The sequence below is a fragment of the Ixodes scapularis genome, unplaced genomic scaffold (assembly GCF_016920785.2).
Source record: "Ixodes scapularis isolate PalLabHiFi unplaced genomic scaffold, ASM1692078v2 PGA_scaffold3__209_contigs__length_174095766, whole genome shotgun sequence".
NCBI classification, from domain to species: Eukaryota; Metazoa; Arthropoda; class Arachnida; order Ixodida; family Ixodidae; genus Ixodes; species Ixodes scapularis.
Genome location: NW_024609868.1, coordinates 120,720,606 through 120,733,137, shown reverse-complemented (window position 1 = coordinate 120,733,137; position 12,532 = coordinate 120,720,606). Strand labels below are relative to the sequence as shown.

Sequence of the window (12,532 nt, the reverse complement as noted above, 5' to 3'; positions counted from 1 at the left end):
TTGCTGTGGCCTAGAGTGCCCCGACTTCCGCTCTGAGGTCCTGTGTTAGTTGTTTCTGAGCTGCAGCTTCCACTACCATAGAGTCATACTGCGCGTTGATAAAAGTAACAGACTCCTCAACTTCTTTTACGGTAGTCTGTAGCCACTCCACAGTGGGCTTTAGTGCCAATACAGCGTCGACCTTGGCAGGTAGTGTTAGAAGGGTATCGACGCTTTCCTTTAAGCTCAGGAGCACATCAAGCTTTTGGTTGACTGATGCCAGCTGTGCGGAGAAAGCAATGTGATCGTCCTGGGAGTAATAATAATAATAATATAATAATAATAATAATGCTTACTGCACAATCACATATCAGGTACAGAAAATAATAACAATAATAATAATAATAATAAATAATAATAATAATAATAATATGCCCCATAGAGCTTCCTGGTGTGTGGTGGGATTCCTTGGGGAGCCTGAAGGAGCACCAGCTAAATTGTTAGTATATGGCTCTGGTGTATGGATAAGTAAACTGGTCAATGAACCATATTCCGGCTGGCGTGCACTCCAAACTACGGCTCAGAGACCCGCTAAAATATAGGTCTTACTAGTTAGTTGTAGCGGATCGTTTCTGCGCTCCGATGAGGATACGCAGAAACAACACAATGTACTTCTGTTTTTTTTGTTTTTTTTCCTTTTTAATTGACGTACTGGTTGCAACCGCGATAACCTATCACTTGCATACCTTGCAAAAACATTCCAACCTGAACTCATAAATCAAGTCATTTTTATTTAGTTCTGCACCTACAAGTAGCGCCAGCATTTGAATATGTTGCTTCCAGGCCACAACCAAGTCACTCCCAAGCATGCATTCAGCGAAAAGTAAAAACTAAGAAACGAAACCACGATCATAAAAATTAAAAAGTTCTCACCCTGCTATGCCGTCGAGGAGCGAGATCTTCCCATCGATTCGCTGTATAGTCCACGCTTTCGTAGTCATCCTTGCAGAAACTCAAATATGGACACTTTCACATCCAGTTTTCCGTCAAACTGCGGAAAAACAACATCTGTACGGAATGACAGCACCGACAATCGATAAGCAACGTTCTCGTTCACACACCAGGCCGCGGTTGTGTTGTATTCCAAAATGTGCTCGATCTCACTCGAGAGTTGAACTTCCGACCCTCGGCGTCCAAAAACCTACTCGCTTCTGGAGTTGTTCTAGTTGATTCCTCCAGCCTTCTTGTCACGTGACTCAACCCGCAGGAAAAAGCTTCGAAGAAAGGAACGCGACGGACGACCGTTGAAGCAGGGGGGTAAAGGTGGGTGAGGAGGAGTGGCAAATCCCGCGCGCCGACATCCTGGGTCCCGAGTGAAAGATCGCGAAAGAGAGCGACAGAAGACGAGAGAAAGAAACCAATGTTGCCAGCTGAAGGATGGCTGTCGCAATGGTAATCGCGAAGACTGAAAACTCTCAGCAATATAAACAGTGATAATTTAACGTTGCAAAAAAAATTTTGAGCTATTCTAAGGTTTATAAAAAGCAGCATACTCATTACGCTGCGTTAACTTCCCTTCTGTCGAAATCTCGAAAATCTGGTAGTTGCGCGGTTTCGTATTTCCGGGAGCGGCCGCACCCGCGCCCGGAAATACAAAACTAAACCAGATAACCGAAGCCGGTTATCTGGTTTAGTTTAGTGTTGACGGGAGGCCGTACATCTGCGTGCTATGCAAAAAGAAAGCTTAGAAAGGAACGCGAATATCTTTCCACCGATAAGTTCGTGGATTGTTGGTCATGAAACTGCTGTGATGATATATCTGTGTAATCGAAGGCAGTTGGTAACCATGTGGGACCCCGAGGGTCTGCCTGCATGGCCTGCATACTCCGCCGCTTGCGGCAGCCAGAATGCATGGGAAAATGACGGACCTTTTCCTCTAGAGTTAGTAGGGAGTTTTAGAATAACGTACGCAATTTTAGCGCACGCTAGCGCTAAATTTAGCGCTTGTATTAGCGCACGCGACGCAGAAGAATTTTAGAATAGCGTTTCTCCGCCGCGACGCAAAAGCCCAAGCATCTCGCGCTTGCGACGCCACCAAGATACAGTAAAAACTTTTATTTCACACACGAAATGATGTAACTTTAGAAAAGAAAACGAGTTTTTTTTTGGTCCAGAGTAGCATTTTAATTTGTTTAAACATGAGAACGCGACGCGAGCGGTTGACCGGTCGTGTCCGCTTGCGTCGCCTTGGCAAGAGAGGTCTCGTGTACTGACCTTCGCCGTGAAATGTTCGCGCGTCGCAAGCATCGAGTTGCCGGTGATCGCTGCTAAACCGAGTACAATTTCGTCCCGTATTGAAAATTGCAGTCGCGAGGATGCCGCCGACGTCGCACCCACGCCGCCGCCAAAGCAGCCGCCAACATAATCCTGGAAGCCGCCATTTTTTTAACTGTGCTCGTCTTGGCTTTAGCCAACTTCTCATCACGAATCCTCCTTGGAGAAGCGCAAAGACTCTTTGCGTACGCACGCTATTTCCGAGAAATAGGGAGTTTTCGTAGACCGCGCTGCCCCCTCCGCTAAGCGTTCCGCAACGAAGAAGTTGCTACTGCGCCTGCGCGCCGATAGCCTCGACTGTGGAGTTCCCGCTATTGTAGCGGGTTGCGGAGGGCCTTGCGGGACGCCGAAAACGATCTACGAAAACTCCCTAATAGCGCGCGCTAAAATTGCGTACGCAAAGCGCAAAACCTGGTTTGCGTTCGGAGCATGCGCAGTGGCGACGACGCTATTCTTTGCGTACGCAAAGCTTTAGCGTGCGCTATTCTAAAAATCGTAGTATGTATGATCTCTATGCGTTGAAGAGAAAAAAGAAAAAGAAAAAAAAGCGACGCCATGGCTTTTTTTTTTGTTTTTTTGTGCCGTGTTCAGCGTAGAGGATAAGAGAAAGTAAAAGAAAACGTGCATTGCAAAGAAGCCAACTGTCAAGGGGAGCCTTGCGGAGAAGCGCACTACCAGTTCAGCCTACTCATGCCGACGCTCCTTGAAGCGGGGGGGTAAAGGTGGGTGAGGAGGAGTGGCAAATCCCGTGCGCCGAAACCCGGGGTCCCGAGTGAAAGATCGCAAAAGAGAGCTACAAAACACGAGAGAAAGAAAGCAACGTTGCCAGCTGAAGGACGGCAGTCGCAATGGTAAACGCGAAGAGTGAAAACTCTCAGCAATATAAACAGTGATCATTTAACGTTGTAAACTAAATTCTGAGCTATTCTAACGCTTATAAAAAGCAATAAAGTCATTACGCTGCATTAACTTCCCTTCTGTCGAAATCTCGGAAATCTGGTGGTTGCGCAGTTTCGTATCTCTCAACCGCGCCCACGCGCGCCCCACCGGCGAAGCCGGGTATATGGTTTAGTTTAGCGTTAACGCGAGGCCGTACATCTGCGCGCTATGCAAAAAGAAAGCTTCGATAGGAACGCGAATATCTTTCCACCGGTAAGTTCGTGGATTGTTGAAGTCCATGAAACTGCTCTGATGATGTAACCATGCGTGGGACCCCGAGGGTCTGCCTGCATGATCCGCCGCTTGCGGCAGCCAGAATCTATGGGAAAATGGCGGACCTTTTCCTCTAGAGTTAGTATGTATGATCTCTATGCCTTGAAGGGAGAGAGGGAAGCGCTGCTGCTTTAGATCTAGGTGGTGTTGGGTCGGCGCCGCCCCCACGCTGCCGCCGCACGCTGAGCGTGGCGCGCCGCCGCCGTCAATGTTTCACCGGCGCACAAGCCTATCACGTGGTGCTTGCGCTCGTTCGGGAGCTTCCTTTCGGTTCTGAAAGTTACATACTAATCTTCGTTTCTTTGTTGCGCTTCGAATGAAGATTGATAGGTAACTTTTAGAGCCCATATGAAGCTTCCGAAAAAGCTCAAGCAGCATGTAACCATAGCGGCCAGTCACGTGACCACAGTGGCCACTTTACCGCGGGCTCCCGCGGGCACCAACTACAAATTTTGTTTGTTGTAAATTCGTTTTATGACACCCTTCTTCAATCTAGGCTGTTGAGAAAAAATATATTTTTCCTTTCCATGTGTTCTTTAAACTAAACTGATTTGGCCTAATTTATGCCAGATAAAACAAATGCTAAACATCGCAGTTTTGATGTTTTGGTGGCATATTCGGAGCCTTAAATTTTATGATACACTGTACATTTTACTTACCAAATACTATAACTCTGTAGGCCTATGCATGTGCTATACACGAACTCATCTGGGTTACATCACGGCGCGGCGGTGGCGCGTCGGGCGCATTTCCGGTCTGGGGCTGTGGGTGGAAATCCCCATGTGAGAAGTGTGTTCCTGCATTGTTTTTAAAGGAGCCAGACAAAAACTTTGCTTCTCGTCAAAACGCCGCGACTGGGGCTGTATGAAAAGAGTCGAGAAAGGTTTGAAGATTAGCGTTCATTTGCTCGGTTCGTCCGAGGACGTGGATATGTGCCGTGAAAATGGAAAACTAGACGCCGTTGGACCACGATTACTTGGGCGGGAAGCACTTTGGGTGTAATTCACGGATACTTGTGGTCATCAGATTTATTGGTTTTGTTCCAACATGAACGCCCGAAAATCGTCAAGTTGTACGGATCCCCTGCGGACTACGTTCAGTAGGTCTTCAAGTTTGAACGGCCGCCTGATCGTTCGGACTGTCGTCTGCTCTTTCAAACGCTCCTGCTTGTCGCCTGCTCTTTTAGACGACACCGGCCCGTAGACCAAGTGTTGGCCCGGTACTTGAGATAAGAAGTAAGTACAGGTCTCAAAAGACTTAAGTTTTAAGGTTGGTAACCAGGCTCGATGTAAACAGTAGATAGAAGGAGATGTTGATAATTGTTACCAGTGGCCATCACCGACTTGTTATGCCTGATTCACTTGGTCCGATTCTGCTTTCGATTTTCTGTATCGACGTCGACCATCTCAGCTACGGTTCACACTTGCCGCCCGAGCGACGTCGCGACTGAAAATTGCGAGCGAAATCTCTTCATGGGAGTCAGGCTTTAAAATACATTCTGCGGCGTCCACGCGGAATGAATCGCCGCATGCCACATTATTAACGCGAAGTTTTGCGGTATAACGAGCCTCGGTAATTTCGCTGAGGCCACTCAAGTAGTCAGACATCGCCAGGGAGACGTAGAATCAAGAATTCGAACGCGAAAAAGAGAGGGGGAACTCACACCGACGCAGACACCATCGCAATTCAATGGTTTGTTTATGGGCGACGGCGAGCTTCTTGCCCACACTCTATCGCGCATGCGCGGCGCCGGTGGCGTCCGCTAGGGGTGCTCCGGTTTGTTTGTAAACATGAGTTGGTGTATTAACTGGTACAACTTTAGTTTAATTTATTTTGACAAAATAATATATATATTTCTAATTTCTTCTAAAAGTAAATTTAGCCCCTTTTTTTAATAGTATTAACTTTTTATGCGCATAATCAATGTTTCGTATTTTTATGTAGAAGTGCTTAAACACACATACATTTACCCGAATCGGCAAACGAGGGATTTCGTGAGTTTACTGCAAGGCTTTTAGCCTTAAAATACTAAGGGCATGGGGGGTTGAACATGCAGTGAAGGGGTGAGTGAGCTGAGACGTGTATTTATTTTATCAAAGAGTATCCTGCCTTATTTGAGTTGGGGTAGGTGATTACGACAAGACTGGACGGGGTGACGGGTACGAAATCTTATGTAATCGACCAGTAAATTCAGGATCGCTCGCCTGTGTTAAGCGCGAAGCACATGTACGACGAAACCGTCCAATCCGACGTCCGGTCAGGCAATACGACGGTCGGAGTCAAGGGTTTTCAACGCTCTCCGGTGCAACGAAAACCCTCTGCCCCGAAGGTCATTCCGGCAGTTCGCACGTCGGATGGGATGGTTTTGTCGTACATGTGTCTTGCGCTTTATGGCGAGCCCTTGAGTCGGACCCACTCGTCTAGCACCCTGGATTTGTAATATTTTTGTAAAGGGCGGTAGAGAAGGAGGAGGGAAGAAGGTAATAGGACCTGCCCTCGTTACGGAAAAATGTCGGCCCCTGCAGACATTTTTCGGTTGTCCTGCCGTTACTGGCGACACGTGCTTTTTATATACAGGGTGATTAAAAAAGAGGCCAGGGTTTTTAAATCGACCGCAAAATTCGGTTTCTTAACCTATCACGCCGCGACTTTGTGCAGCGTTGCCTACTGATGGTGCATTTTTTTTTGTAAAATTTGCAAAGAGCGAACTTACCTGAGGAAAAAGTAAAGAAAGAAAAAGGCTTAGCTCCTGTGCAAATGCAGCGACGCCACCGGTCTTCAAACAACACACGCCGTTTCGCACGGGAGACAAGAGATGGCGCAAGCGGTCGCGACGCCAACTGCCGCCAACGAACCAAAAACGGCTCTGCAACGAACGAGCATACGACGCCGAGAGCCGTCCTCTTTAGCAGACAAGGAACTGCAGTTCCTTGTTGTTACCGCGCCTGTTTTTGTTTCTACGACTGTCGCCGCCGGCGGAACGCGCGTCGCTTTTGAGTCGAGAAAATCGTCTACTAAAGACGCCGGCTTTCGGCACCGTATTATGGTGCCTGGATCGCGTCTTCGAGTGGTGTGTTTAGCGTCCTATCCCGCCCGTACATCAAATGCGGTCCCAATGTGGCAACAAGTGACGTCACAGAAGCTGGAGTGTCATGCTGTTGCCTCTCGCGATCCCGACGGTTGGCCGTAGAAATGCTGGCGAAAAACTCGAGCGAACGCGAGTGTCGCTGTCGTCACGGCGTCCCAGGCGTCCCAACTTCCTGCTGTCGGAGCTTCCGTGGACTGTCGAAGTGAAGAGCGACCTGCAGCAGAACAGGCGCCTGTCATGTGCACCACAACTGTTGGGACACCGCCAGGGTCGCGACCGGCGACAGCATGACGCTTTTATGACGTCATCAGGCGGAAATCGAGGGACCACTTTTTTGGCCGCGGTAGACACACCAGTCGGAGGCGCGTTCCAGGCACCATAGCCGTATACGCTCGTTCGTTGGCGGCGTTCGTTGCGCCATCTTTTGTCTCCCGTGCGAAACGGCGCCGTGTTGTTTGAAGACTGGTGGTGTTGCTGCGTTTCCATAGGAGCTAAGCCTTTTTCTTTCTTTACTTTTTCCTCAGGCAAATTAGCTCTTTGAAAATTTTACAAAAAAACAACAACAACAAAACAAACAAACAACAACAACAAAAAAAACACCATCTGTGGACAACGCTGCACAGTCGCAGCGTTGTTTGTGCAGCGTTGTGGACCGAAGTTTGCGGTCCAATTAAAGAGCCTGGCCTCTCCTTGAATCACCCTGTTTATTTATATTTATAAATATTCTAATATTTATAATTAATATTCTATTTATAAATATTAATAATATTACAATTATGATTATTATAATTACAATTATTACTATTATAATTATAATTATTACAATTATTAGTTACAATTACAATTCAATTTTCCTTTCCCTTTACCTTTTTTATATTTTTATTTATCTTTTCTTTTATCTTTTCCAGTATCCTTTACTTCATATTTCTCTATCTTTTTCCTTCATATTTGCCTTTTTATTTATACTTTTCTTTTTTTTATTTTGTTTTGTCGTTTTCACTTTAATTTGTTTCTTTTATTTTTACCTTTATTTCTATTTTATTCTTATCCTTATCATTCTTCTTCTTATTATTATTATTTTTATTTACGTTAGGTCACTTGAGTTAGGGTGGATGTTTTCGTCTACCTCAGTTTAGTATACCGTATTTCCTCGAGTAATAGCCGCAATGAATAAGGCCCTTGCGCCTACTTTCCCACAGAACACACATACACTCTAAGAAATGCCTGCGCGTCTACTTACCCGCAAAACACTCAAAGAGCCAATCTCTGCGATCTAGGAAATCAGCTCAGCGAATGATGAGGCGAAGCATCTGTTTAGACCTAAAAATGAAGTCTGCGCTGTAGCATTACGCAATACAATCATGACGCTTTGCATTGCGTAATGCCACAGCGTAGACTTCATTTTTAGGTCTAAACGGATGCTTCGCCTCATCATTCGCTGAGCTGATTTCCTAGATCGCAGAGATTGGCTCTTTGAGTGTTTTGCGGGTAAGTTGACGCGCAGGCATTTCTTAGAGTGTACAGCCAATCGTTGCGTTGCGCATAAATAACAGAGCGAATAATCAGATCTAGAACACGATTCTCCATACAAATGCAATCTTCAAAGATGGTATCTTCGAACGAAGGCGTTATCTCTGTTCTGTAAACAGCTGGAATCATGCTGTCGATCGCGGTGATTGGCAATCTGCGTGCTCTGCGGAAAAGAGAACCCTCAGGTTTTCTTCATAAACAGTGCGGCTATGACTCGAGTAAATACGGTACATAAAGTTTTTATACTTTATTTTCTTTTTGTTCTACGGTTTGTCATAATCCTTTTTTCCCTAAAAGTGCACCGGCTTAATTATAATGGTTGTTAGAGCCTGATGATACCTACATACGATAGACGTGGTATGGTCACTAGCCTTTTAGTCCCCAAGACTGTCCAGCTTTTTACAATCTATCTTGTATCCAGTTATAACCATGACTGAGGTTCACAGATTAGGTCGAGTATCCACACAATGGCCGACATTAAAAGAAAATATACCAGAATGAACGTTTTCCGTTTATGAAACAGCACCTCACCATGAATCTGCTGATGTCTGACGAAGACAGAGGTGGGTACAGCACACCAGTGGCGTAGCCAGGATTTTATATCGAGGGCTTTGGGGGAATGGGGGAGGTTCAACGACATTCTTCTTCGCCCCCTGCCCCCAATGACGCAGGGTGAGCTCGGCGCTACGGACGCTCAGGAAATGATTAGGGAGGCGCTGTTAAGATAATACGGGTAAAACTGCATTGCAATATTTCAAAACGGAGCAGACTTCCTTTACAGGAATACGGGCGTGGTGACTCACTGTTCTTCTGTTTTCTTAGTTGCGGCCCACCAGCTTTAAAAGCTTCCTCACAGCACGTACACAACTTCCTCCGCGTTTTAAGGTAGCACTGCATTACCAACGCGTGAAGGCCAGACAAAACACAAGGATAGCTATACTGTCACAAAAAAGGATGCAGCTAAAAAAAAAAAAAAATATCGACGCTGAAAATTTAGAGCAACCGGCCACGCACAAACATTAGGGGCCCATATATAGGGCAAAGGTAATTCTGAACAATCACAAAACCAAAATCTATTATCTATTAAAGGTTTAACAAATTCATGCCACAGAACCAGATGCCTAAGGAAAGAGAGTCTTATCTTTGCTAGGCCGTTTTATCTTCAGGGTGATGAGCGTATCCTCGGGGTGATGAGAAGTCATCAGTCCGAACTCGTTGTTCCGTCACTGGGAGAAGTGACATGGCACACCACACACAAACACGCAAACCACACGCCGAACGTGGAAAGGAACTTGACTACCCTTGCGCCTATGCGTAGTGAGAATATGAAGGCTCTTCGGGATCTTCTGATGTTTCGTGGAACGAAGAGATTAATTTAATAAGGAATGGCATCGGACACCACCTCGACATGCAAAGCAGAAAGCAAGACGGACTTCATCGTATCCGTGAGCAACTATCGAGACGGGCGTCTCGATGAGGAAAATTTCGCAAAGTGGGGGAAACTTCGCCCAAAATAGGAACATTTTAGGCGTCGAATGCAAGAGCGAGAGACGTGAAACGCTTGTCACGTCTGCGCTATAGGCGGTCACCCTCTGTCCAAAGGCCCTATTTCAGAACGCCCATCGTCTTCTCAAGATCCTAGTGACTCTGCCCGTAACAAAGGCGGAAGCTGGGCGCTCGTTCTTTTCACCATGACGGTTGAAAACGTACCTGAGAGCGTCCACTTCGAATGAGCGACTGCTCGGGCTAGTGCTTTTGAATGTTCACCGCGACATTGAAGCTCAAGCGGTGGATATCTTGGGTATTCTTTGCCGTGAACGCAGGCGGCTGCATCTTAATGTGTAGTCGCTTGGCCTAAATGAGATGATCAAGAGAGCCTGTAAATTGCTTTCTGAAATAACTAGTCACAGTTATCTTTTTATTCGCGGTAATTTCTAGCCGAAAGCACGTGATCCTGATCAGTACACAAGGTGTGCGTGAGCGCAGCGTCACCCGTTGCTTACTGTACAATTGTTTTTACAATTTATTTAATATTCCCTACATCACTGACATTGTTTTATATTATGACCATGTGTTCGTTTTATTATGTTCACTTTGGTTTGATTGAACTGCGTATTCCAGTGAAAATAGCTTGTTCTACTTTGCCTTGAACTTGCCATTCTTCACCCCAAAAACATTTTAAAAAATCTGTTCTCTGTACATGGTGTTTTTTCTTTAGCTGCACCAAATTTTCAAAAAAAAAAAAGGGGAACGCGAGATAGAGTAATTTAAACACTGGGGAAGTGTTAATGGCCATGGCGGCCACTAGAAAAAAGGTGAAATTAGGTAATTAGTTAGCTGATTAACTAAAATGTTTTAACTGAATTTTTAATTTTTCACTTGAGAGTACATAATGTATTTAGAGAATTGAAGCTAGACCTCAATACGGTCTAGCTTTGCCATCAACGTTTGATTAAAAAATTTGTAGTAGGTGCTATGGGGTCAAAAAATTTCACTTTGGTACACGGCTTCAAACCGAAACTAAGCGAGGAAGAAGCGCCGGTAAAGTTTTCTCTCTGCCCTTTCGGGCATGCGATTTGTTATTATCGCGGCCGGCTCCACTTGCTTAGGCGAAGCTGGCTGCGATAACGACGATCCACGGGGGCCGGAAGGGCGGAGCGATTACTTTGCCCGCGCTCTTTCTCGTTTAGTTTAGGTTTGACGCCGTGTACCAAAGTGACATTTTTGACCTCGTAACACCTACTACAAATCGTTTAACCAAACTTTGATGGCAGGGCCAGATTATATTGATGTCGAGCTTCAATTCTCTAAATACATTATGTGCCCTCAAGTAAAAAATTTAAGAAGTTAGTCAAAATATTTTAGTTAATTAGCTAACTAATTACCTAATTTCACCTTTTTTCTAGTGGCCGCCATGGCCATTAACACTCCCCAAGGCTTAAATTACTTTATCTCACGTTCCTTTTTTTTGAAATTTTGGTGCAGCTAAGAAAAAAAAAAAACACCCTGCATACTATGAACAAGTTCCGCATCCCATCGAATAAACAGGAATGAGGCAATAATGCATATTTTATAAATTTGAGCATTTTCTACCCCACAAACATTTATCCCGAAAGCATATAATTTGGAGATAGTCCGCGCTTCCCCGTTGCTCCATGCCCCATGAGAAACCGATCGCGTGAGCAGGGAGTGGGCGAGCACCGGGGGGGGGGGGGGGGGGGGGAGAGGGGGGGGGGGGGAAGGGAGGGGGTAGTTTTGGCATTTCGGGAGGGTTGCCCCCCCCCCCCCCCCCCCCCCCCGACCCGTTTATGCCACTGCCGCACATGTAGGCACAGACTGTTTGCTTTGAGTTGATGTTCGTTCACTTTCAACGGGGCGATTCAAATGGCATATTTCGTGTTTAGGACTTGAATAAAACAACCAAGATCGTTCTTCCAATACTTTCCAATACCAATTCCAATAACCAGACGCAAGCCTTTCCTGTACGGTAATAATTTCGCAATTTTCACGCACCAAAGTAAGTTTAGATTTGTTTGCATTATGACGCGTTATTTGAGGCTTCGGGAATAAATGTGGAATTACCCTAACAATGAAAGTAGTGAGTGTTAAGCTGGCCTCTCTGCCGGCTGAGCAACGACTTGGCAACATCTTGATACACATTGACCTACAACTCACCACACGCGAAGCAGGGGCAGTGTGCTGGGAAGTCTCAGCTGTGTTTTTTTTTAAATAGGTATTAGCTCGTTTCCTAAAACCATTTAATCTTAGTACGAATTCTAGATTGTCTTTCTTTCGTTTCAGCTCTGACTGTTGAAATTGTCTGTTATACAGCGACAAGAATCTCCGTGGAGTCGGGTTTTGTCTGCCACCAGGAATTCCTTTCTCGAAGTCCCAGATCATATATGTTTGGAAACTGTACTTTGGCACAAACTTAAGCTCAACTTATTTGCACAGCAAGAAGAGGTTTCAGCCAAGCGTGCGAAGCAAGTCTGGCCTAAGCAGGTTAGTATATCTCATCGCAGCAGCGCTGTGAGGGGGCAGGTTTGACCTCAGCAGATCCACGTCGAGGTGCTTTTCCTCAAAAAAGTGAAAGCCGTTTACAAATCCCTGTAACGCCGGATTGGAGCGCAGCTCTTGAGGAGGAGGAGTGAAGGGTACTGAGGGGAGGGTAGACCCCTCCTCCTCCTCCTCCTCCTCCCCTCATTCTTTAATATGCTCCGGGGGGGGGGGGGTCACGTGACCTCGGGGGGGGGGGGGTGTCACGTGACTTCGGGGAAGGGGGTCACGTGACCTCGGGGAGGCGTGACCTGGGGGTCACGTGACCTTGAGTGTCACATGGGGGTCACCTCAAGGTCACGTGACCCCCAACGTGACCCCCACGTAACCTCA

At 46.2% G+C, this 12,532-nt stretch overlaps 1 protein-coding gene across 1 annotated transcript in view; it reads right to left on the bottom strand.

Moving 5' to 3' along the window:
- Positions 1 to 10: 10 nt before the first annotated feature.
- The window catches only part of LOC121046801, a 47,689-nt gene continuing 35,167 nt past the window's right edge, over positions 11 to 12,532 (bottom strand). The window contains exon 2 of the mRNA XM_040501448.1: positions 11 to 262. Coding sequence (XP_040357382.1) covers positions 11 to 262 — 252 coding nt within the window. The remainder of the gene's footprint in view (positions 263 to 12,532) is intronic.